We start from the raw sequence: 26,068 nt of genomic DNA on the forward strand, positions 1-26,068 counted from the left end.
CTTTGGTGTGTTTCGAAATTTTCAGGTAAAAAAAACACACATGACTGACAGCCATATCAGTCATTGTGTTGCTGTGCAGGCACTAGGTCTATAGTTTGGGTTACACACAGTAGCACTTTGTACAATTGCAACATACACACACACACTAAACTTCCTGTTTGTAGTTTGGTCACGCATTGCCCAATCAACGATGGAGAGACATTGGGAGACACACCAGCTGCACAGCGACTCGAGTGTTGGAGTTTGCTCCCACTGAGTATTGTAACGTGCCCCTTCATCGGCTAACAAAACACCATTCACTGTCCGGTATTGCACAATGCGGTCACGTATTGTGCAGAATTTAACTTTAGATGGCACGCCGAGCTGAAACATTGACAGATTGGCACTAGGTTACTGTAGTTAACAATGGTACAATTACAGATAAAAGGCTACTGGCACATCCGATTAGCACGGTTGGCTACATACGGTGCGAAAGAAGTTCAACAATAACTAAGCTTTTTTATTTGGCCGGGTAACATACGAACGATACTGAAAATCTGCGCGCCCCGTATCAGTGGAAACACCTTAAAACTTTCTAGGGTAAAGGAGCACTGTACTGTATTCTCAAGACATGCATCAGTGAGCAGCTGCCCACTCTCTCACTGTCAAGAGAGCTGCGTTCTCCCGTTGAAGAGGCTGCTGCTGCTGCTGCCGCCTTTAAGTTCGCTAGCCCTATGTGAGGACAGTGGGATTTAACAAACAAACAAAAATCCGAAACCATAAAAAACATCGAACTTCAGACTTCACAAACCTGCCAATGAAACCATTCTAACGATATATACTTTACAGAGGTTTATTGCTTGTTTACGACCATAAAACGTGATAGGTTTCTGAGAATTAAGAACATTCTGGGAGGCACAAAGGAAGAATGGTGGTTGTGGTTATGGACTGGGACCAGTAGTGTGGCGGCTATCGAGTGTGCAGGCGCCTACAAATGCACTGAGGGCTCACGGGCTGGAGGAGGGAGAAAGGTCGCAGGCTACGGAAAGCGTGAAAATTGCCGAAAGGGCCCCCCCCCATTTCATTTCGTGAACCAGGGCTCATGCCAACCATGCTATGCCACCACTGCATGTGACACAACGAGGGTGCCACCTGTCCTAGTTTTCTGAGGATCGTCCTCTTTTTCGAGATAGCTGTCCTGGGAAATATGTACGTTTTCACGTCTGGATTATTAAACTATAAAAGTCTAGTTTTTTTGTAGATTGCATGTAGGTTTCCCATCTTCCAGTATTGAGATATCATTGCTGTTGTTTGTCCCGGTTTTTTGTACTTCTGGATGAGCAACACCAGACGCAATGCACACGCGGCCTTCATGGATCCCATCGTCACCCCGACTTCCTGATGCTTTTCTAACCTTAGGCTCTGAAAACCACCCATTTCACGGTGGCGAGATGTAAAATACCTCGCCTGATATACAGGAGGTCGTGGGTTTGATCCGACCTCTGACGCCTGTATATTTGGAGTGTGCATGATCTCCCCGTGGTCGTGTGGATTTTTCTCCGGGTCCTCTGGGTTTTCCCTCCACATTTATAAAAAAAAGCATTTAGAGTATTCGGCTGCTATACATTTCCATAATGACAAGCCACTTCGGTGAGCCATCATTTGTGGCCAGGTCGCTTCTGAAAAAGAGCTACAGAACTCAGTGGGCCTTACCTGGTAAAATAAATATATTTTATAGTTTTTCGTTAAAAATAGTTTAAGAGGCATATATCTAAACACATGAGTCAATTAGTTACCTCATCTTCGCCAAACTTCGCATTTTGTGTTAAAATGTCATTAGTGGCTAGCAGTGAAGAAAATATTTCCTCAAGCCTGTAAACTTTTACGCTATATCATTTTTATTTGTAAAAGCCTCTACATGCCTCACACTGCCACGACTAGATTGAGATTTGGTGTGTGTGTTTGTACGTATGTTGAACTTCTTTCGCACCGTACGTAGCCAACCGTGCTAATCGGAGGTGCGGCGGGGAAGAACAACAAACTAAACACGAAAATCAGTTCTCAACAAATTAGTTTTCAATCTAGACTTGAAAAGTGAACACCTCCCAATGGCTTCCTACTATCGGAAGGAAGACTTGCCCATGCACACCGTATGCAATCACTCAAAATGGATAGATACAAAAACGCAGCCACTTCTGCACACACATTGGTGCGATGCTTTGAGCGGGTAGGTATTGCACATTTTGTTTTGGGTGTGGCAAACGGGGATTAAGCTGACAGAAAGAGACGACAAAATGGATCACGGAAAGCCCATGGAACAATGCTGATATGGGAGGGAAAGTATATTGCAGTGCAGAGACGAACTGGCATACATATCTTAGACAGAAAACTATTGAAACTACTTTAGGTGACCCAGTCCCTTAACAGATGTAATACTTTAAACACCAAACTATCCACGAATTGTATTATTTCACATGCTATGCACACTTTCGTGTTACGTGGTGGTCAGCTGAGGGCAGTGTAGTGAAATTGTGTTGGAGTATACTATGGTCACGTGTCTATGCTCTCCGCCTATAGCAACTCACACTGATCAGCGTGGTGAATTATGGTCAAATAACCTCCCTGTTTGAATGCCCCCCTTGGTTTGGGACCACCGATAGAGGTGTAGACGCCACCTAACCCTCACGTGGTTTGCGGGGACACAGATTGACCCTCGAGTTTAAACCTCTTTTCAGGACCCACAACTAACGGTGGAACGCTTGAATACGCACACACGTGGAGACAAAAATGGTCAAACACCATTCCAGACGTCTATTAAAACCTACCCAAAATACGACAATGCAACACACACATACACAAAAGGGCCGTTTGACCAGGGGAACACTTTGTACAGTGTTGTTATCTGTGCAGTGTGTAGGTGAAGTCCGGGTGCTGTTGTTGTTACGGGAAGGTTCTCCGACACGGGGAGACTTTATCTGCGTTTTTATCGCATTTGTGCTGGAGTTGCTGGGTCAAAGTTGTCCCTACTGGCAAGTGCGAGATGCCAACGGCAAACTGCGGCACAAAAATAATAATGTATGTGGACATGTCTGCGTAAACAACACCGGGGCGCCGCAGCTTTTATTATATTTCAGTAGGAAAACAAGCGCCTCTAATAAACATTAACCCGCCAGAGGGCACGGCCCCTGGAGCCCGACTAGTGGCCAAGGTACGCGGGACCCGTGCCCTTTGTGCCCTGGCGAACCACTCTGCCATCAACATTTGCCCAATGGGTCACTAGCCAACGTAACGACCTGAGGCCGCCTATCCATAATCAGAATATTTATTTATGTTACAGGAGGGGATCCGATGAGCTGTACAGCACTTTTTTTTACAGATGTCCAGTAAGGGGCAGGCCAGAACGTTGCAACGAACAATTAAAAAAAACACGATTGGAGTGTAAAGTATAGGAAATGCAAACCAATCACTTAAAAAAAATAGACACAAATAAAACTAACTCATTTTTTTATCTTAGCAGGTAAAGACCACTGAGCTATTAGATTATTTTTCAGAAGCGACCTGGACGCCTATCCAGTCTTGTGTCTTCTGCCAAATGGCAGAATCTCCCGCTCAAACTCCCTCCTAGATCCTCTCCGACCGTGAACTTTCTTCACAAAACAAAAAAAAGGCAACCGAAAAAACCCTTCCGTCAAGTTGTCGGGCAGCATTTTTTGTGTCTGCCTCTTTGTCCTTTTCCCAAACATCCCCTACTCGCTCCAGAGCCCATTCCATAAAGCTTCCACCTCTCAAAACGTGGCCAAATCCATATATTTGTATTCTCTAGATGTTTCTTTAACAAGACTCGTATCCTCCTGAACTTGCTCAAGATCTTCAGGATTTCTCGTTCCCCATCACCCAATTTATTTGATCAACTTGACGCCACAAGTCACGCATCTCAAGGCTTTGCAGCCTTCTCCTGTCTTCCTTGTCTAAGAGTTCAAGCTTCTGCTGCGTACAAACCCATGCAAGACCAATTTTGTCCATCCCTAATAGTTACACTCCATTTTATTCGGGTCTTCACGAGTCTCCTGTTCAACTTATTCAACTCTCTGCTCATTAATCTCGTCAGAGGCATCCCTTGCGAGCTGCTTTTCCCACGGAAACCCTGGCCCTCGTTTCCCTCCACCCACCACCAGCATTTGTCATAATTAGAATACTTCCCCGATGAGTAGCCTCACTGTATGCTGAACTTCTTTAGCACCGTACGTAGCCAACCGCGCTAAAATCTCAGCTGCGGGCGGCGGGGTGAACAAACCATCCACCGTGATATGTACACGACTTTCCGACGTGCAACTCCATGCGGTGATGGTGTCACCTAATAAAACAATCGTAGAAGAAGCCATAGGGGCAATAATCACTTCCAACCTCGCCTCTCGCAACAATTGCTCAGCTCAAAGATTAATTATTGTTGCGTCCGCTCCGTGAGATAAAAAAAAACCCAGAATCGCCCTTTCTTACACGTAGGGTGAAATAACAATCACATCCCTATCCGCCGCGGTGTGAAATATTAAAACAAAATCCACGACCGCCGCGCGCTGTCCCAAATACGGCAGCACAAAACCCGGCCACTCTTAAACGCAGTAGGAAATACAATTGATGGGGGGAAAACGCACGCGCGTATGCGCAGTGGTGAATCTGATTTCCCGTCACGCGCTTCTCGCACGCGATCGCGGGGGAGGGAGGGGTGGGGCACGCGCTCGAGCCCCGCCCCTCACCCCCCACCGGGGGATGAGGGGCGGGGTGTGGGGGAACGCGCTCGAGCCCCTCCCCTTGCCACCCCTCACCGGAGGATGAGGGGCGGGTTGTGGGGGTGGTCACGCGCTCGAGCCCCGCCCCTTGCTACCCCTCACCAAAGGATGAGGGGCGGGGTGTGGGGGTGGGCACGCGCTCGAGCCCCGCCCCTTGCCACCCTTCACCAAAGGATGAGAGGCGGGGTGTGGGGGTGGGCACGCGCTCGAGCCCCGCCCCTTGCCACCCTTCACCAAAGGATGAGGGGCGGGGTGTGGGGGTGGGCACGCGCTCGAGCCCCGCCCCTCACCACCCCCACACCGGGGGATGAGGGGCGGGGTGTGGGGGCTGAGCGTCGAACCAGCGGCGAGAGAGTTTGGTGGTGAAGGTGGGGGGGGCGAGGTTTGGGTTGTTGAGACACGGAGAGACGACGTCGAGAGAGACACAGCAGCAGACAGCGTGACACACAGACAGACACACACACAGACAGACACGTGAGAGAGACAAGACCCCCCCAGAGGAGAGAGCGGCTGACTTGGGGTGACGACGCGAGAGAGATATTGACCAGCGGAAGCGCAAGAGAGGGGACGTGGAGTTCGCTTCTCAGCCGGAGACAGGGGGGGTGGTGGTGGTGTCTCAACCCGGGGACGTCCAGCTCACATCCACCTCGTCTGGACACCAGCCGGCAGCAGCGTGGAGAAGATGATGATGATGGAGACGCTGGGACACGGCGACTCGCAACAGGTACTGACAGAGGGAGCATGGGGTAGGGGGCGAGGACACGGGGCAGGGAGGGATTGAAGGTGTGGGGCAATGGTGTGGCGTGTGGGTTATAGTTATTGATCGAGGCAAAGGCATTGGGAGAGGTGTTTGTAGGTGTCTGGGACATGTTACAGTACGCAGATAGGGGCATTGAGGCAGGTCTGGGGCATGGACCTGGTAGGGGGCGTGGGCATCTCGGATGGATTGGGGTCAGGCAGGGACAATCGGGCAGGAAAGGGCAGTCATAGGGCATGGCGGTGATAACAATAGGTGGCAGGGGCACAGCTCAGGTAATGCCACACATGTTGGAAGACGTGAGCCTACCAGATAGATGTGCACAGTTGAAGCTCATGGAGCAAATGCTCCATAATCTCACGGACTGCGTGCAATAACGTTGCACGTCCGCTTCTACACTTGAGTCACAGTGAGTGTTGTCCGTGCAGGTCTGTGCTTGGTCAGGCCGTGGTAGGAGTGAGTTGTGAGAGGTCATAGGGCAGGTCAACGCTTGACCCTTGGTCGATTAAACTTCTTTCTCATACTGTTCTTTCCAGAACAGAGTTGGAACTTTGCCATTCCACGCTCAACATATGCGTGTGCGGTTTTACCATTACGCGTTTGCGACGTTTAAATGATGACCGTGAAGAACGCTTTTATACTGAACTGTTACGGCCCAGAACACGTACTGTTAAACGTGTCTGATTCAGCCAGCAGTGATACATCTGCCTGATGTAAAGTCGTGTGTCCTTCGCGTGCGGTTTACGTAACGAAGCATTACGCTTCCCTGTGGTTAAATAAGTCTATGGTATACCATCATTTTCTGCTTTGTCTTATTTTCGTCACCGAAAACAAATCGTGTTTAAAAACCTGATGATAGCTCTCCGTGCTTGAACTGTATTCATGGTAAGCGCCTGTGCCAAGCAAAGCATGTAACAACATCAGGTCATTTGCTCAGGTTTCCAATGAAGTTCGGAAAACATTCCTCGAAATTATCGCAATTGTGAAATCACAGTACTGCACTAACTAGAAGACGTATTCATTGATGGGATAAAGTATTTACAGTACAAAGTACTTACGGAAATACTGTGGCAGAGGTCAACATTTCCGCATTTAAATAGATTTTAAAAAATCAGTATTTCTGCTCGAACAAGCGTTTAGCTATCGTGCTCATTGACAAACCCAAGCTCGTGGTCGAAAATCCACATTCCTATGACGTGCTTAGTGTATTGATAGGGCAAGCACTACTGCTGAATAGTGTATGGCAGAGGTGGGACAAAGTCATTGTTATGCAAGTCCAAGTCGAGTCGCAAGTCATCAAATTCATGACTCGAGTCTGACTCGAGTCCAAGTCACATGACTCGAGTCCACATCTCATAGGTGGGACAAAGTCATTGTTATGCAAGTCCAAGTCGAGTCGCAAGTCATCAAATTCATGACTCGAGTCTGACTCGAGTCCAAGTCACATGACTCGAGTCCACACCTCTGGTGTATGGGGGTTCAATTTTGGAACTTGTCGGAGCGAAATGGTATATACATAGGACAGCCACTCTTCAGCCCGAGGCAATTGAACATACTGTCGTTTCTTCTTCTTAATTTCCTGAAAAGTGTCAAGTGGAAATGTCACCAAACTTGTTGGCGTGGCAAACTCCTGGCCATAGTGATGAGTACAGCTGCTGTTGCAAGCGACTTGTTATGTGGTCTCTCCCCCAGATGGCCTTCGCTCTAAATGTCGTCATGCGTGTCTCGTGATGTCGCCCTTTGTGGAGCCATTCACGGGGCCAGAGTGCGATTGCTTTGAGGGTTCTGACAATCCACTAGTACCGGGGGTGTGGGTACGAAAAGCGTGGTAACGGGGCAGCAGTAGTAGTAATGTGCGTAGTGGTACGAACCCCGCCGACAAGAGTTCGATTGTCGTTCACGGCCAATACCGGTGACAAATATCCCCTAGGTCGACCCAGCCTCAAATGAGTACCCGGTGCGATGTGTAAACATTGCTACAAGGGGGACAAAGGCGGCCGGGCGTGGTGCTGGCCACTCATCCCCATCGTGCGCCGTTCGTCCTGCATAGGTGCTCGCTAACAGCACTTGCCCCAACATCATGTTAAGGCTACACGGGGGATCTTTGTCTTTGTGCTTTTGGACCTGTCTGTGCCGCCGACATGGCTTGTTGATTTTTGCCCAGTGCATGAGTGGAGACAGCCACCACTGATCGTTGTCAAATCTATGCATCGAAATTCGCCAACTTCCACCAACAATACCCAACTTCGCTTTTGGATAAACAAGGCGATGGATAATGCCATGCACCCAGTCCACACATTTGCGTTTATTCCTCACTCTGTCTCTCCCCCCCCCTCCTCCATCCTCGTATGCACGCTCACGACTGTATTTGCAACAAACAACAAATGCCCCTGTTGTTTGTTGCACATGGTTACATTTTCGTGAACACCATCATACGTGATGTATTATCCAGCGGTGTACGATGTCCAAATGGAAATGCAAGTCACGGCGGGGGCCGTCAGGGGGTATTCGGACAGACGCGCACACAGCCGTGCTTTATTGGCCTCTCGTTATGGGGGGGGGGAGGGGGGATAAAAACGAGGTGAGCACGAAACGAGTGTGGATTTTGTCAGACAGCAATGGGAGCTTCACGGAACGCGGAGGAGGAGGATGATGATGATGAGTGCAGTACAGTTGGGAGTGTCGCGGTCATTTTAATGCTCGGAATGACCCGAGGGTGAAATCGCTGGTAACACACTCCTCCGTTGAACCCCTCCTCCCTCTTGCACACACTACACTCCACTCTCTCTCTCACCATAGTTGTGAGCAGAGGCGAAGGTCACGTGTTGCGTCACAACGAGGGCGCAGCTGACAGGCACATCCAGATAACACACACGCACACTCACCGCAAGCATGCTCGACTTTTTTTTAGGTGGGATGTACACACACGCGAGTCCGTGGCAGGTCTGCCTAAGAGCTTTCACTTGTATTGCCCCTTAGTGCCTGACTGTTCCATTTGCCCATACTCTTTGATCACTTCACTGCCAGAGTATGGACCCTTGCAGTCACGAAAACTTCAAATCTGTTCCATTTGTTTTAAGGCAATGCCGTTCAAGCCTGTTAAAGCTCCTCGAGCTATTGGATTGTGGTCGTGCCGGGATGTGCCGAGTTTGTGATCGCAGCACGAGATTGCGTTCGTTTAGGAGAAGAGGCATCTTGCGACAGACTCGTTGTGGAACTCACATGCGTGCATTCCGACTGCTGTTAATGTGCACAGCACACGTTCACATGTTGTATGAGAGAAACCACGTGACACACCGCGACCCATGTACTTTTTTTAGGGACCGTTTATTTTTCCAAGCATTTCCATTGCTACAATTATTATAATTTGTTTTGCCCAGAGACGTTCACTCCTTTAAATGGGAACATGTTTAGTGGGGAACATTATTGTGAACATAACTCAAAAATGTGGTCACAATTCTGGAGATATATGCCAAAAAACACTAATGTCTTTGTGCATGTGTGTATCATCGTCATCGCCCACGATCACTCCACTGCCAGATGAAGGCCTGCATGTGTAGACCAGCATAGTAAAACGCCTCCTCGCATTCTCTCTTGCTGCTGTGCACCCCTGGGTGGGATGATGAAATGTAGATAGAGTACAGTGTCGAGATAAGAGGAGTGCTTAGGTTTTTTTTCTCGTTATTTGCTGTTCAACAGGCACAATGTGAATTCGCATTGAGTGGGTCATTCACGTTGGATTATCGTAGACTTTTATGTATTAATGTGACAGCACAGTGTGCAAGCTGGTGAATCGAATACTCCGGAATGAACCCCGATGTCATGGAATCTCAGAAGCTAAGCAGGTGTGAGCCTGGGTAATGCTTGAATGGGTGACTGACCACTATGTATAACAGGTTGTGTTATAGGTAAGCAGGGCTATGAGGTTGGCTGCAAAATATATGTTTTGTACAGTAATAAAACGCTCCCTCATCTACGTTTCCCACCTTCACCAATCCGTATTGACCAGCCAGGTGAAGTATGGTCAAATAACTCCCACTACCCACGTGGCGTGGTAAGGCCCTCATCCAGCAGTGGATTAATGAAGGTCTCTGCGTGTACGTTGTATGCATACTCTTTTATTCAACACAGTTGAGTGACGGATAACAACTCTACAGATAATTCGCCAAACATTGTTGTTGATTACTCTGCCTAATCCTCTTGGCCACGCTGTTAAAGAATTTACTTAAGAATGCCCCACTAAATCGTAAGCTTTGTTAGCATGGTCCAGTTTTTGAATGTTGAGCTTTCTGCTTGTGGGAGGAAGACACCGTACCCAGTACAACCCACACAGACGAGGGGAGAACGCTACAAAAAAATCCGCAGACAGGTTTACTGGCCTTCCGTAGGTACAAAATGTATAAGGATTACTTCACACATAAAATCAGCCATGCTATATCCACTGCTAAATGAAGCCTTCCCCCCCCCCACTCCAAGTCATCGTTATCCCTCACGGTGACTTGATTCAATAATCCATGTAGCTCCCGCACGTGAGCTGATCTCATCTCTCCGTCTCCTCGGTGCAAGTCCTTTCGTACGCCTTTTCCCGCTTTGGCTGCCACTCCGTCATGAGTTTCAACCACCGGCCGTCATCACCTCTCACGACATTTCCTGCCCAAACCCACTTGTCTGAAGAGTCAACGTTATGTCTGTGACTTGTGTTCATCTTTCTGTCGCCCAGTGTAACTTAAGCATGCGTATCTCTGTGCGCTTTTCAGCTTGAGTTTCACGTTCTCTGTCAGTGGTCCACGTTGCTTTCTTTAGGCACATTGGTATGCTGCTTTTTCATGATCAAGTTCAGTTTTCCAAAACAACTTCAACCTATTGTCGTCCGCCTCACTTTGATCCCGGTCCGTTTGAAATAACTGCCCTCGGGATACATACCAGAGGTGTGGACTCGAGTCATGTGACTTGGACTCGAGTCAGACTCGAGTCATGAATTTGATGACTTGCGACTCGACTTGGACTTGCATAACAATGACTTTGTCCCACCTCTGATACATACTATGGTGCGTTTTCCACTCCCTTCAATGTACAGCGTAATATGCAATTGCTTAGCGAGAATGATGCACTTGCCTATTTTTTTTATTTGTCTATAGTGCAACTTTGGCGGCTGGCTTACTGGATTAATTTCTTCAATCATTTTATTTCTTGGAGTTAATTTACACGTCATCAGGAAATCAGTAGATGGATCATTGGGAGCAAAACTGAATATTGAGAGGTTAACGTGCTACATACCACACAAAATATCGGTGAGATTCCGGAATAAAAAAAATTAATTTAATTCCAATTACGCCAAGCCTTTGTAGATTATTGAAAGGCGTTTGATGTCATTCAAGCGGTCACAAAACAAGGCGAGAATACATAAACGATTGAAGCGTTCGCTAAAACCATTTGCAAATATGAAAGAGCTACACCGAGATTGTACATGTAACCTTAAGAGATTTAATGCATATTAGAAGTTGAGACTGACCAGCAGACACACGTTATTCACAGTTAAATTAGAGAAAAGTATTTACGAAAATTGTATTGGAGAAATATAAACATATGCACACATGGAAGAAACCGTAACCATATTATTGTACGTGGTGTATTCCACGCAGTATTTGACGCTGGCAAATGTTTTTTTTTGCAATTCCCGCACCACCAATTAGCACGGTTGGCTACGTACGGTGCGAACGAAGTTCATATCCGTTTTACAGGCAGAAACAACAACAAAAAACCCTCCTGTAGTTCCCCTACGCAGTTCACGCGAGTGACTTGTGCTCGGGTTGTTTCAGGTCACGGCTGTGGAGCTCTGTGTGTAATTGAGCGCCCGCCCTTGATCGTAAACACACTTTTCCTGTTGCCAAGCCTCCATTTTCTAGTAGTTTCCCCTCCCCATGAGGTAAACGATTCAACTTTTCGTCAATGTTTTTTCACGGAATGCTCAAGCGAATGAGGGCAGAGGGGGAGGATAAGGGATACAGTTTTAGCTGTTAAAACTGCCTCGGAAAAATATATATTATAAACTCTTAGCGTACGGAAATCTGTTGATTTACAGCTGTGTGTGTTGTGGGTGGTGCCATGTTTTATGCAGCTAGCCTGCTACCTGATATTACCAACACCTTCCCCTACTCCCCTTTCTCATTTCATCACAGATGTGTCAATGTGAGAAACAACTGCAGCGGCAAGTGTGTACGCTTAAATGAAGAGCGCACGCTACGGGTCACATTTCCTTTCTTTAGTTGCGACTTGGTTCGTACATTATTGGCGCTGCTTCAAGTTCGTAGACATGTATGAGTGTGCTTGCAAACGTTTGGCGATCCACTGCTAGGTGTGAAGGCTTCGTCGCACCGTTTCAGCAACAGTGGTTATTTGACCATACCTCACCGTGTTTGCCCGGACAAATGTTGGTGGATATCCCTCGTCACGGAAGTGAGCCGGAGCCGGGAAATGAAGTCAGATGGTTTGTAGCACAGTGCGCCGACCAATGCGCCGGCCCTCATGTATTGTATCGGTCAATTTTTGGTTTGACTTGATTGCAAATTTGGCTTTGAATTTTTGGAGTTACTTTAAACGATGCCAATGACTTGTACAGCCTGTACCCAGGGTGGCCCAGATGTCTTGTGACCCCCCCCCCCCATTTAATTCTCTAAAACGTACAAATATTTGTTAAAAGTAAGGTTTATTTAAAATATAAATAAATATGTAAAGTAAAAAAATGTCAGGGATAAATTAATGGGGGGGGGGGGTCACAATACCTCTGGACCACCATCGACAACAAGGGCAGACCTGTTGGGCCTCTGCGGCTGGTGCTCATCAAACCGTAATCGTTTCTCACCCTCGCGTGCTTTGCATTGTGCGTGAGAGAATATGTTCCTTATGACTTGTGTAAATTATACGCAAATGAAACACGGATTTGACATAGAAGCGAGAGAGAGAAAAAAGAAAAGCGAATGAGATGATGAAAATGGAACTAACAATTGACTCTTGAATCGAATGGTGACCCAGAATCATGACAAGTCATTACATTTCTGAGGGGATGGGGAGGGAATTGAATTGCGACATTTTTATTCAAAGATATAATTGATAGAAAACATGAGCCATGACTATAGGAGACTTTGACAAAGGCTTTTTAAACATAATGTAAAGTACTGTATTAATCTAAACAGTGGTGCTCATGACGTTGATTGTGCTTCTGTGATAAAACAACAAACGTACCAAGTAAAAAACAATGCGTTGTCTTGCAAGAGGACATTGTATGCAAATACTACTCAGCAAGATAATGCCAAGATGTAATATTTGTTATTTTGACTGGGTCACACACACACGCACTGTTGATATGTGTCGCCATGTTTATAGTACCGTACCACACAAGCTGCAGTGGAGACCTCTAGACAACAAGATCAGATAGGCGACATACCAGCAGGAAAAGGTGGCCATCGTGAGCTGTTATTTGTTCTGCGCTAAATCTGCCATCATGTTTATACCTGCCAGATCCTGCCGAAAGCACGCTAGGGGTGGAATTGGGATATTCTAACAAGCAGTATTTCTCATTTCTCCAAAACCGAATGCGTAGGGCAGTGTTTCTAAAACGTTTTTGGCCGCGTGGACCGCTCAGCCGATGCAAACATTTTCTGCAGAACACCCAGCCCCCCATCCCTAATGACAAAACGCATTTACTTCTCTCTCTCAATACCACTAATACAAAACGATGACTATTATGGGAACATAAAACATTGTAACGCAGCTATGTTTTTTAGGAGGAGGGGGGGCATTTAGATCTTAGGGTTAGGGTATTTTAATCTGGGTAGTTTACCTAACTTAATTTATAAATTTTATATCATGAGTTGAACAAGGTCATTTGCATCACAGCCCCGCAGGCCCACCTGGAGGAGCGTCTGCGGACCACACTCTGAGAGCCACTGGCGTAGGAGAAATACTCAGATGCGTTAACTTCGTTTTGTATTGCTGTAGAATATGAAGTGTGCATTAACGATAAAATGATGAGATATGATACTACACAGTTTAGAACGGTGTGAATCATACTGCCAGTGATAATGAACTCCTCCATCAACTTATCTGCTGGCTCATGTAAAACCTGCATTCAGGAACCTGGCAGGTTTGCATGGATTCATCTCACAGGTAGAACCACCCAGTATGACAATGTTCATGTCTTTTCCAGGGCGGGTTACTCTTTCGGCTCTTGTAGTTTATGTGATTGCCCCGTAATCATCTCCCAATTATCAGAGTTCAGCAATGTTGATGGAGGTAGGTAATTTAATTCCTAAGTGAACAAATCAACTTGGTTCTTTCGATAAATGTAATCCGATGTGGTTATCCTTTTTTACACGTAAAATGTAGAACAGAAAGCAGGTCATAGGTTGAGAGACAACGTTATTTATTTGAGATGGTGATCGAGCTGTGTGCATACAGTACAGTATAGTGTGTAACGTATATGCTGTAGAGTACGATGAATGCACACAAACCCTTCACGTGACCTCTTAAACCACACTAATTAGCCGCAATGGGACCATTTCATGGCGAGGGGTATTTATGGAACGCTGAATATTTTCCATACTTAACAGGAACATAGTGTACGCAATTGCAAAAATATTCTCCACAGCGTTTAGCTTTTTCAAAGTGATTGTCATTTTGAACATTCTTTGTCAAAAACTGCTTTTGTTAAATATATATATGATACTGAAATACAGTATTATTATTTCAGTAATATTATGGTCTTATTATTCTGCCCTCTAACAAATAATGGCAGGTCTGTGGTAAACTTTGCGTATTGTGAATTCACATTAATTGTGTTAAATATTCCACGCAGTGTTTCACTAAATGAACGATGAAAAATCAGGGTATGTGTAAAAATGTGCACGCAGGAATACAAATGGGTCAGTGTGGTTGGGAGGCCATTTCTACAGGCATCTTCATGATGCCCTTGCCTCCCAGTGGCAAGGTACTGTAATTCACAAAGGCCATGCGGCGGGTTAAGTGCTTTGGGTTAACTATTCAATATTTTTGTTAAAGTTCAGAAAGCTCTGGTCGGGATTGAACTTTGTTAATGTTTTGGTGGTGTTATGAACGGCAGTGTTCAATCGCACACCGACACACCTGCATATTAATCTCCACTCGTGTGCACCTACATACAATTACCGTGCTCTGGCAGACCTTTCGTCTCTTGTTAATACCTCCGATTAGCACGGTTGGCTACCTACGGTGCCAAAGAAGTTCAACATCCATACGTACAATACGGGTTATATTCGATGAAGAGTAGTACGGGTGCATGCATATGGTAAGTCAGTGTCCAGATGTTGCACTGCTTTATCGAGCTCATATCTGTTAACAGGCCAGAGCCAGTGCCGGAAACTATATTATCCCTATGATGGGGGCCAGTTTCTTCACAGAACAATCACGATTGACATCCCACTATTTGGAATAAGTACAGTAATAATTATATTGCTCTCCGACAGATAATGGGCTGAGTTAACTCACGCTCGTGAATTGAACTCACACAGTCTTCTGATTGGTGTGCCAACCTTAACCTAAACTTACTCGTGTGGTGAAGTATGGTCAAACCACCCCCTTTGCCGACATGGTGGGGGGGGGGGGGAGACCTTCATAAGTAGTGGATTGACAAACACGGTACTGTAAAACAAACGTGTCATCTTCTCATTGTAAATGGAGTCCTCTGCTCCAGCACCCGGGTAGAATAATGCTATTGTCGAATTGTTGAGAAGAATTAGGAAAAAACTAATATTTAACAAATAGAATCTCTCCGGGAGAGTTATTAACAGCAGCTTTCAGACCTATTCAGGAGGGACTGCCATCGTGCCTCGGTGTGTTTAAGGGGCAATAGTTAAGATATTTTTTTTATGGATTGCGTGAACGAGCAGCGCCTTCTTGGGGTTGTGGTTTCCCTCCCTGTGTGGTCACGAGCCGAGCCGGCAGGTGCTGGAATCATTTGACTCTCCCCTGCCACCCACCCACCCACCATGCCCTATTTCGTACCAAATCATTTGACTCTCTCCTGACACCCACCCACCATGCCCTATTTTGTACCAATTCATCTCATGGCAACCATCGCCAGGGTTAGGACATTGAGGCCGAGTTAGGCTTTGTTGTTAAGAAGCCCTTTTTCGCAAATCAGACATTGCAATTTTAACCAAAGGATAATATTTGTCCCCCCCCCACCTCGCGCCTCGCAACACACCCAGGAAGCATCTGGCGCACAAATAGCCACCGATGTATTGTGCATTTATTAATATTGTTAGCGGCGTACGAATACAAAAATAAGAATAGTTTTTCTTTTTGTTTTACCCTCTCGGGCAATAAAGCAGCAGGTGTTAAGCTGTTCAAACACCAAAATAGAAACCTTTTGCAAGGAATCAAGTTCGCATTAAACCACACGGTACTTGTGGCGAACATGCAAACAAAAATGCTCAGGTCGTTTTTGCGTTCTCTTTGAAACTGATTCGCCTACAATATTAACGCCTGTTTTATTGCCAGAACGGGTAAAACCTATTCGTATTTTGTCATACTTTGATACTGGTTAAAAACAGGCCCCACGTGTTGTTAGCGATGTCTTTACGAAATCGCCTCCAGGCATTGCGAGGACAAACTTCGTGGTGGGTAGAAATCCACTAAACATGGCTTGGGCTAATCACGGATATGTTGGTACAGAGCTGAGTTACATTGACGGGGCGAAAGTCTGAATTTGCGGCAATGTTGATAACGCAGGTGTGGCGAGAATAAAGCGTGCGATCGAGGAGATGCCGTGTGTTCGTTGTGCAACGTGCACATGCAGGGAGCAGCACTTAGCGATTGGTCCGGTGGACTGAGCAGATTGTTGCTTACACGGGACACGGAAGCATCAATCATTCATTGTAACCGATTTTGTGTTTGTCATCGGTGATAAAATATGAGCCTAAAACAAAATCTGTCTGTCGCCACCCCCCTCCACCCCCCCAAGTCTACAAACGTCGCTGTTTTTTTTGCCCGACTCGGGTTTCACCCTGCAAAGCGCAGGCGGTCTGCATGCGGGTTCACGGGCAGCAGCAGCAGCAGGATGGGGGGTGTGGGTTCATGCTACGTTCGCTTGGACACACACACACAAGCGGGCAACGACCACTCCCCGTTTGTGTCAACATTTACGAAATGGCTCTGCGGCAAAGCTGTAAAGCGCCCGTCGTCTATTTGCACTAATCGGCACAGAGGAGGCAGAGTTCTGGATAGTGAGGGTAGGTGGAGTGGGTGGTGGTGGTGGTGTTTGCCGGTCGCAGTGAACGTCCACGCGTTATTGTGTGACCGCCCGCTCTCGTGAACGAGAGGCTGGGAGCGATTTAAAGCTTTCGTGACTGCAGGGATTCATCTTCTTGGTTCTTTCGGTAAAGTTACGTAGGAGGGAAATAATAAAATAATAAAAATAAAATATAATAAAATAATATTATGTTTTTCATTTAAAATAATAAAATAATACAAATATAACATAATAAAATGCTAAAAATAAAACGTAATTACATTTCGATTTAAATCTTTCGTGACTGCAGGGATTCATCTTCTTGGTTCTTTCGGTAAAGTCACGTAGAAGGGAAGTAATACAATAATACAAATAAAATATAATAAAATAATATTATGTTTTTCATTAAAAATAATCAAATAATAAAAATATAACATAATAAAATGATAAAAATTATACGTAATTACATTTCGATTTAAAGCTTTCGTGACTGCAGGGATTCATCTTATTGGTTCTTTCGGTAAAGTTACGTAGGAGGGAAATAATAAAATAATAAAAATAAGTAATAAAATAATATGATTTATTTATTGAATAATAAAATATAAACCGTCATAATATAATATATATTTTATTATGTTTTATTTTTATTATTTTATTATTTCCCTCCTACATGACTTTACCGAAAGAACCAAGAAGAGGCTGGGAGCGCTTTAAACTCTGCCCGTGCCTTTTGAGCTGCGTGGGGTATTTTTTCTTTTTTGCGGCCGCTCGTTTCGTGACTTCCCTGCGATTGAAGCTCGCCTTGCCTCCTCGTGTCAACGTGAGTTCCCCCCGCCGGCAATCGACACGCAACGCACTCTTTTTTTTCTTCTATGGGCGTCGTCTTTATTTGTACATTGAACAGACTAATGAACGTATTCTTTGGGTCTTTCGGTAAAGTCACGTAGTTAGGTTGAAAGAAAATAACAAAAGTAGTGTTTTGTTGTTTTCTTTCAGCCAAAGAATATGAGTTCCTGCAGTCACAAAAGCTCTACGTCAAGAATAACAATTAATTTTCATTTCATTAATTTCATTTTTTACCTACTTGACTTTACCGAAAAAACTAAGTGTATAATAACAAACGTGTCTGTTTTTAAGCAGAAACGTGTCGTCCATGAGATAAAACTACATCGTGATACAAACGGCATAACGGTCGTTACATTGCACGTGCCGTACTTGGATAAAAAAAACCCCGAGAAACATAGGTTTAGGACGATTCCTGTTACTACATCAATTGTATGAGAAGTTATTTCTTTAAGATGGTACTAAATCATACCATAGCTTGGTCGTGCTTTCAAATCGGAATCTTTCAACACAGCCGAACGTTGATTGTGTTTGTGTGCTGTGGTTCAGCAAATGTTGCATTTAAATAATAAATCTACCATCAGCCGTGTTCATTCGACTGCAAGAGTAGTCTCCCTCAGCCATTGCTAACTCTCACAGGCTTGCAATGCGACATTCCATCGCGCACCTTGAAGGTGCGCTGATTTCATCACGCTATGGCTCTCTCTGCGTAGGAAGCCCTTCAAGGCGTGTTCTTTTTCGTTTGGCTGCCACTCCCATCATTCATCTTGGCCATCTCTTCCAGTGGTGTGCCATGTCCAAGCCCAAATTTACCTTTCTTAACCGTCAATACGTCTCTAGCTTGGTGTGTGTTCTCTAATCGATGGACAATGGCACTTTGTTTCGTGTTTAATTTCCTGTCCTTCCACACACCTCCGATTAGCACGGTTGGCCACGTTCGGTGCGAAAGAAGTTCAAAGTGCATAATTCAATCGTTGAAAGGGTGCACAAATAAGCATGGAGAGGTGCATGCTTAGAATTTTATTGGGAATATTAGTATCTACATAATTTTGCCCAGAGCCAAAGCCTATTTCAACGGTTAGTGACAACCAAATTGGTCAGCATTAAACTAACATTGGAAAGCGTTAAGGATATTCATAGCTCTGCATCCAGCATCATAACTGATGTAACTGCTGCTCTGTATCCTGTAATGGCCATATATAATAGTACCTATGTATGTTTTACTTCTTTCGCACAGCACATATCCAACTTTGCTAAGTGGAGGTGTGGGGGAAGGACGACAAACTAAACATAATAACTAAACATAGCATTTATAAAGAAATGCGTTTTCAATTTAGATACGAAAAGTGCATCGTCTAGTGGCTTCCTACAATTGTAAGGAAGAGCGTTCGAAATTCGAACTTTCACGGAGTTTCTGTTCCCCTCCAATGTCGATCGGCCGATTGTACCGGTTTCGCGTTTTGTCGGAATACAAAAACAAACAAATTCTGAGCATAGACCCTGCTGTGCTGAGCTAACCTACCCGTGTCCCCGGTTCGAGACCAGGAGGTCAACAACCTGCGGCTCCGGAGCCGCGCGCGGCTCTTTAAGGACTGCTTTGTGACGTCATTTATCAAGGGCCACCGTCTCGTATGTAGCATGCCATGCGGCTCTTGAAATATTAAGATTTTTTAGTTTACTGAATTAAAACCAACTGCTCTCCTTGTTCATTTTCGCTTTCCCTGTCGTCGTCCCCCCGCCCGCCCACCCCCACTCTAGATGGACCAAATAGAAATCCTGTGGAAGCAGGATGTGGACCTGGGCGCTGGGCGGGAGGTCTTTGACGTGGCGCTCCGCCGGAAGGAGCTGGAGCACGAGCTGTTCAAGAAGCGCGAGAACGAGCGCCTCGAGCAGGTGGCCTTCGAGGAGGAGAAGGCGCGGCTCGCCTGCTTCGAGGTGGACGGGGAGACGGGCGAGTACGTGCCCGTGCAGCGCGGGGGGAATCCGCTGCCCAAGCTCGAAGAGGAGTCTGCCTTGACGCGAGGGGTCAAGGTGAGGCCCGTGTGTGTGCGTGCGTCCGTGCGTGCTGCACGCTGCAGACGCTCACTCAATGTGTTGGCCCCCTTCGTCCCGACGTACGTTTGATGTATGGGGCGCCCACGGTGGCGAGATGTTAAATAGCTCGCCTGGTATGCAGGAGGTCGTGGGTTCGATCCCGACCCCGACGCCTGCTGCTGTATATTTGGGAGACTGCGTGTTCACTCTCCCCCATGGTCATGTGGATTTTTTCTCCGGGTCCTCCAGTTTTTCCCTCCAGGTTGAGAATCATGCGTAAACGTTTAGAGTATTTGGCTGCTATAAATTTCCGCGTAATAAGCCACCTCGTCGAGCTATCATTTGTGGCCAGGTCGCTTTTTAAAACGAGCTACATAGCTCAGTGGGCCTTACCTGGTAAAATAAGAAATAAATGCATGTTGAGCTTCTTTCCCACCGTACAAAGCCAACCGTGCTAATGGGAGGTGCGGGACAGGGTGTGTTTTCGACTCTGCCACTTGGAACAAGCGTGGGCGGAATAGGGCTTTCAAATACATACTTTTGGCGGCGCCACACATTAACATTATCCTTGGCCACTTCATATCACTGCAAGACACCCTGGCATTGACAGAAGTGAGTGAGCACTCTAACATTATAAACACACTGTTGCCAGGTCAAAGATATTCCCGTTCTAGTAGCCGTTCCAAACAAACCAAATGTTTTCTGTCAGGGATAAATATTGTTTGCAGGCCGTTTCAAAGTGGTAGGCCTCATGTGACTACTACAGACTGTGTGAAGTGAAGTTGCTGCTGGGCTGTATCTGGTCCTCAAGGCCATACGTTACCCCCCACACCGCTCACTTAAGATAAGCGTGGTGTGTGATTTATGAGCATGATGGCACGATTCAATTAATGCTTAATTGGAGGTAAGCACATGTGCTTCATGCCACATCCCATGGGCTTTGCATTCTACCATGTCAGGGGCATACACACATGCAGGAAAATTGTGTAACTAAAATTATTTTAAGGATTTACACGTTGGTGCATAATAATAAAAAAAGAGTTTGACTCTTTAGAAAATACCTTATTTTCTTAGCTTCAGTTTTACAATGATATATAAACATAAACCTGTCAAGGTGCTTTGAAAAAACATGTTTCGACGAAGATGCAAACGTGTGCATTTGCATTTTCGTCCTTTGAATAACAACACTCCCTGCAAATTACGTCTCTGTGTCTGCTGTGTGTCTATCTCTGCACCAAAAAAAAAGTTTTGGTCCATCTTAATTATCTCCCAGCAGCAGCAGCAGCAACGTTATCATGCTAACCCAGTGTAGAATGATTTACATTGTGAGTCAGAAGTGCAAACCAAAGCACTCAAATGCACTGAGGTGGGACCAAAGTTTCCACATTGAAGATGTTTGCACAAAGCCATGAGTAATCAGCTGTCAGCATACCAATTTTGTAAACTCTTTGCGTGATTATAAAGGACTCCCGCACATGTTTCAATGGGACTGTCTTAAAAAGAAAAACTAAACTGTTGTCATGTGTACATGTGTAGCAACAGTCAAATACTCTAAATGCATGTTTTAAAATGTGACCACCGTATAAAATAGGCGACGTTCATGGTAATGGCCCTTCTTCATATAGGGCGCATAAAGAGATTAGGAAATAGTTGAGGATGGTTGTTTTAACAGTGAACATTATCAAAGTTAATACGTTCTGCCCCGTGTTCCTCTGTGCAGGAGTCTGCAATACCAGGAGGAGAACAGGCACCACTCAGCTTTGACGAGTGCTTGAAGATTCTGGAAGAAAACTTCAACTTTGACACCACTCCTGAGGTGAGGGAGCGGAGTGGGCAATTGTTGGATTGTGGTGTGTTCCATGGTTTGGCTTTTGATAGTCACAGTCGCCCTGTGGAGTCTGGTGTTCATCTTCCACCAGTGTAGCATCAGCTCACACGTTCACAACATCCTCTGCCCGCATCCCTCAAACGGGCTCGCCGACCTCGCCGCCATCGGCACTGAACAATGCTAATAACCCTGCCATATGAAGCAAGAAGCACATCTCTTGTGCCAATATTTACACAGAAGCTGAGTCCTGCAGAAAGACAAATAGGGGTTTGGCAGCAATATCAGGACTGTAATTTCCTTCCTGTCATGCTAATTTACTTGGACAAAGAACCTCTCACGAGTAATCAAGCCAGTGTCCTCCAGTGCACCATTACTTGACATGGACATGTCTGAAACCACGAATGGGTCACACACTGTACAGATGTAAGTCCTCCTCCACAACACCCAGCGCGCAATTTACGCAGGCGCTCACGCATTCCAACAACTAATGAGACGCTGACCATCCAAACGTCACAATTGTCAAGAATGACAAGCGCCCAGAGACGGGCCATCCATTACGGAGATGGAACAGCGGAATCACCTCGTGGGAAAGTGCTCGGTGGATTCTTAGATTACAAGACCGTGAGAGACGATGATAGTTTGGGGAGGTCCAGCATAGCTGATGGTGATAGTGGACTGTCTTTTGCATGTATGTGTTTATATACACAAACTCATTTTACACACGTAAACTCACACTTCTTTGGAACTGATTTTTGTGCTTAGTTTGTTGTCCTTCCCCCGCATCTCCGAGTGGCACGGTTAGCTACCTATGGTTGCGAAAGAAGTTCAGCATTAGGACGTAGCCAACCGTGCCGATTTTAAAGTCAGGTCTCTACAGTTGACGCTGTAACTGACCGGTCCTGGGTGACCTCCCCCCCCCCCCCCATGTCCACACACACACAGGTTCCTGCCCTCCCTGATGTCACGGGCCCCATCGCGATGGGCGAACCTGTGCCATGCGTGCCAGTGCTGGCCCCGGACAAAGTGGCCGTTCCGCCTGCCCAATGCCAACCGCTCGACCTGGAGCAGCGGTGGCAGGAGATCCTCTCGCTCCCAGACTTCCAGGTGAGTTTGGTGATGCGTGCTTACTCTATCCGCCCACAGCGAGGACGTTTTCACAGGTGCGTTTGCCTATTTTTGTGGATAGGGAAATGATCACCCTCACATTGCACCCTTTTCCAAACGTGCGTTTGACCTAAAGCATTTGCAAGTGGCTAAAAGAAATACCGAAACCCAGAAAAGTGCATTACTTGCAGGGCTGTCTTAATTTCTGTATTTGTGTTGTTCATTTAAGGTTCTGGACATGCACGTGGTTGATCTCGAACCTTCGCTCTACGCTGGCATAGAAAGCCAGCCAGCCTTGGATGTTCTGGAGAGCTGCCCGGCACTCTGCTGTGATAGCACTGCCACTGCAGTTCCTGCACAGGACTTTAACTCCACGTACGACGCAATGGGCAGTAACTTGCCCAACGCAGAAAATTCCTGCCCTGCATTTTACAGTATCGAGCAGGTTAGCACATCACATATTTACCCACCGTTTGACTCTGGCATGCTCCTACCATCCATTCCGTCAACTTATGCCCCCGTCAGCAATGCCGCAGCCCAAGCCAGCAACAATTTAGCAGACAGTGAGTTAAATGAATTACTAGGGTCCACAGTCCTTACCAGCCTTGGTTCAGTGGAAGTCCCCATCGATTCAGAAGCTAATTATTGCGGTATGGATCTGCCAGAAAGTAAATATGGAATCGTGAAGGTAACGGCAGGGAACAGCAGACTTCCGCTGAATCTCCCTCCACGGGAAAGCATCCCTGGATGTAGCGACGTGGGTAAAATAGAGATTTTCAGACCCAGCAGCAGCTTCCTAGCGTTTGAGTCGACGGCCGCTCTCGATGAGCACGACTCAGACTCTGGGATGTCCACGGGCTCGAGCCCTCACGGCTCTCACGACTCACACTACCACCAAGCCCTATTCAGGGACGAGGATGACGAGTTCAGTGATGAAGATGATCTCGATGAAATGGAAAGTCTCAACGGAGAGCGGCACACGTACAGCCAGGAGGGAGACGGGTCGGCTTTTCTAGACGAGGCACATTACAACTCCTCGTCGCCAGGGAACGACGAGAAGCAGCGGCGTAATCCGAGCGGCAAGAGGTCAAAGCTGAGCCGCTCCGACCCCGCAGCCATGGACGGCTCCGTGAAGCGCCCGGTGGCACGGGACAAAAGCGGCTGCTACCCAACCTCGAAGGGCGGCGGCCGCATGTCGCGCGACGAGCGCAAGGCCCATTCCCTGAAGATCCCCTTCTCGGTGGCCGACATAGTCAACCTCCCCGTGGACGACTTCGTCGGCCTGCTGTCGCGGCACCAGCTCAACGACTCGCAGCTGGCCCTGGTGCGCGACATCCGCCGGCGGGGCAAGAACAAGGTGGCGGCGCAGAACTGCCGCAAGCGCAAGATGGAGGGCCTCTCGTCGCTCGAGGGCGAGCTGGACGGCCTGCTGGGCGAGCGCGAGCGGCTCAAGCGCGAGCGGGACCAGCTGAGCTCGGGCCTCGCCTCGGTGCGCCAGGGCCTGGAGCAGATGCAGCGGCAGGTGTTCGAGTCGCTGCGCGACGATGCCGGGCAGCCGTACTCGCCGTCCAAGTACTTCCTTGAGTACGCCAGCAACGGCACCATCTTCCTCGTGCCCAGGCACCCAAGCCACGTCGTCCGGCCTGTGGAAGCGCTCCGAGTGCAGAAGTAGAGTTCTTAGTTGCTCGCTCGCCGTTATATATATAAAACAAAAACTATACTGCTGAAGAGAGTGCTTAAAGCGTAGCTGCTTGTCCGTCACACAAACCGACGTCGTCTATATACCGACAATGTTCAGTTTTTCCTTTTACTGCAGTGCTTAATGATAAGTGATTGTTAAGTGTGTTTCGTACGAGCTGATGTGTCGATAAGAACCCGGTCCGGGTGAAGAGATTGTGTAGGTCAACTTTAGAATAGCACATCGCATCACGTGTGAACATGAAAAAAAGGTCCAAGTTCAGACATCACCAAAAACAAGTTTGACCCCCCTGTCCTGTGGTGTTCTGTGCAACTGCACGAGTCACTGTACAGATTGGGTCAACAGGGTTAGCGTGTACTGATCTTCCATAAGGAGGATGAAGCCAATATACAAACACCACGTTGCACAGATGATCGTGTTATGATGGCAATAGTTGCAAGAGTTCATGCTGGCGACTCCCAGGTTGCCATCCTTGCGCAACTTGTAGTCGAGGCTGCAAAGGGTTCGTAATCAAGTTCTTCTGGCTAAACGTGCCCCACTCACAGTTACGAGAGTCAACACAAGCGTTTGTCCACTGCTTATTTGCTAAAATGGCAACGTGTGGACTTTTGCTGAAGAGCACTGTGGATATAAATAGCATCAAAGTATACGTCCTTAAAATTTTTAACTGCCTTCTATAAGAAATGTCTGTGCCTTTAGTGTAAACGAAATTAAACTTGTTTGGCTTGCTCATCCTTTCAATCGGATCATGTTTTGGAACTTAAGGTCTAAGATTAACAGATTTGTGTTCACAATTAAGTTTTAACGTTTTTTGTTTTATTTATGTTAGTATTGATCACAAATCAGCATCTGTGGTGGACCAACTGGGTCTGTGAATTTTTAACTCTACTTAAGTGCCAGTAGTTGTATTCCTCTGGAGTCTAAAGCATGCTTTTCTTTTATTGGGGGCATGGCCAGGAGGGTCTGTCAAGGATGAGCAAGAAAGGGAAGTGTCAATCTACACACTCGAGGCTTTTGGTGCAAAATGCCAAGATGTGCACATAATGTCTGTTCAACTTCTTTTTCACCGTACGTAGCCAACCGTGATAATCTGAGCTGCGGGGGAAGGACCACATACTAAACACAAAAAATGCACTTCTATCATTAAATGAGTTTTCAATTTAGATTTAAAAGTGGTTAGCTCCGGTGGCTTCCTTATATCGGAAGAAGAGCGTTCCAGACGGCCGCAGGAGGGTGTCTGAAAGCGCGTGATGTTCGATGGCTAGCCAAAAGCCGCTGCTGTGAGGATGATCGGAGTTCGCGTGATGATGGTTTATGCTCCTTGCAGCAACCTCCAGAGGGCTCACAGAACACAGTGTGGTCAAATGCACATGGGTTTTTGCTGGCTGGCTGTGCCCTCCTACATGTAGAAAGCTCTTAATTCGTTTTTGTGTTGCGTTTAATTCTCATTGTTAATCTTTTTTTCTATGCGGTGGTGTTAAGTTTGCCGTAGACATGTTAATGTTTGGTTAAGGCTTCTTCTTGTACGGTCATTCCATGCATTACAATAAAGTCACACTTACAGTTATAAAACGTGTGTTACCAACATTCGATTTCGATAGTTTTTTTTTAACAGGTATTGTTGCTCATATATTTTGTACTAAAGTGGCAGATTGATTTGCTTTATTTTTTACACAAAATTGCATACAGTCAAAGCATTTACCCAGGTTTAAGGAGTACATTATTCCCTGGTGTGGTATGTATTTCTTTATTAAATCTGTCTATCTCTCGA

At 46.4% G+C, this 26,068-nt stretch overlaps 1 protein-coding gene across 1 annotated transcript; it reads left to right on the plus strand.

Moving 5' to 3' along the window:
• The first annotated feature begins 5,107 nt into the window (after positions 1–5,107).
• On the plus strand, positions 5,108–26,068 carry LOC144725284 (nuclear factor erythroid 2-related factor 2-like). Its single transcript, XM_078604621.1, has 5 exons — positions 5,108–5,490; positions 19,391–19,663; positions 21,387–21,482; positions 22,437–22,598; positions 22,828–26,068. The coding sequence occupies exons 1-5, from the start codon at positions 5,449–5,451 to the stop codon at positions 24,268–24,270; spliced, it is 2,016 nt and encodes a 671-aa protein (XP_078460747.1). The 5' UTR covers positions 5,108–5,448; the 3' UTR covers positions 24,271–26,068.

This window comes from Lampetra planeri, chromosome 2, assembly GCF_965212315.1.
Source record: "Lampetra planeri chromosome 2, kcLamPlan1.2.h2, whole genome shotgun sequence".
In the NCBI taxonomy this organism is placed as follows: Eukaryota; Metazoa; Chordata; class Hyperoartia; order Petromyzontiformes; family Petromyzontidae; genus Lampetra; species Lampetra planeri.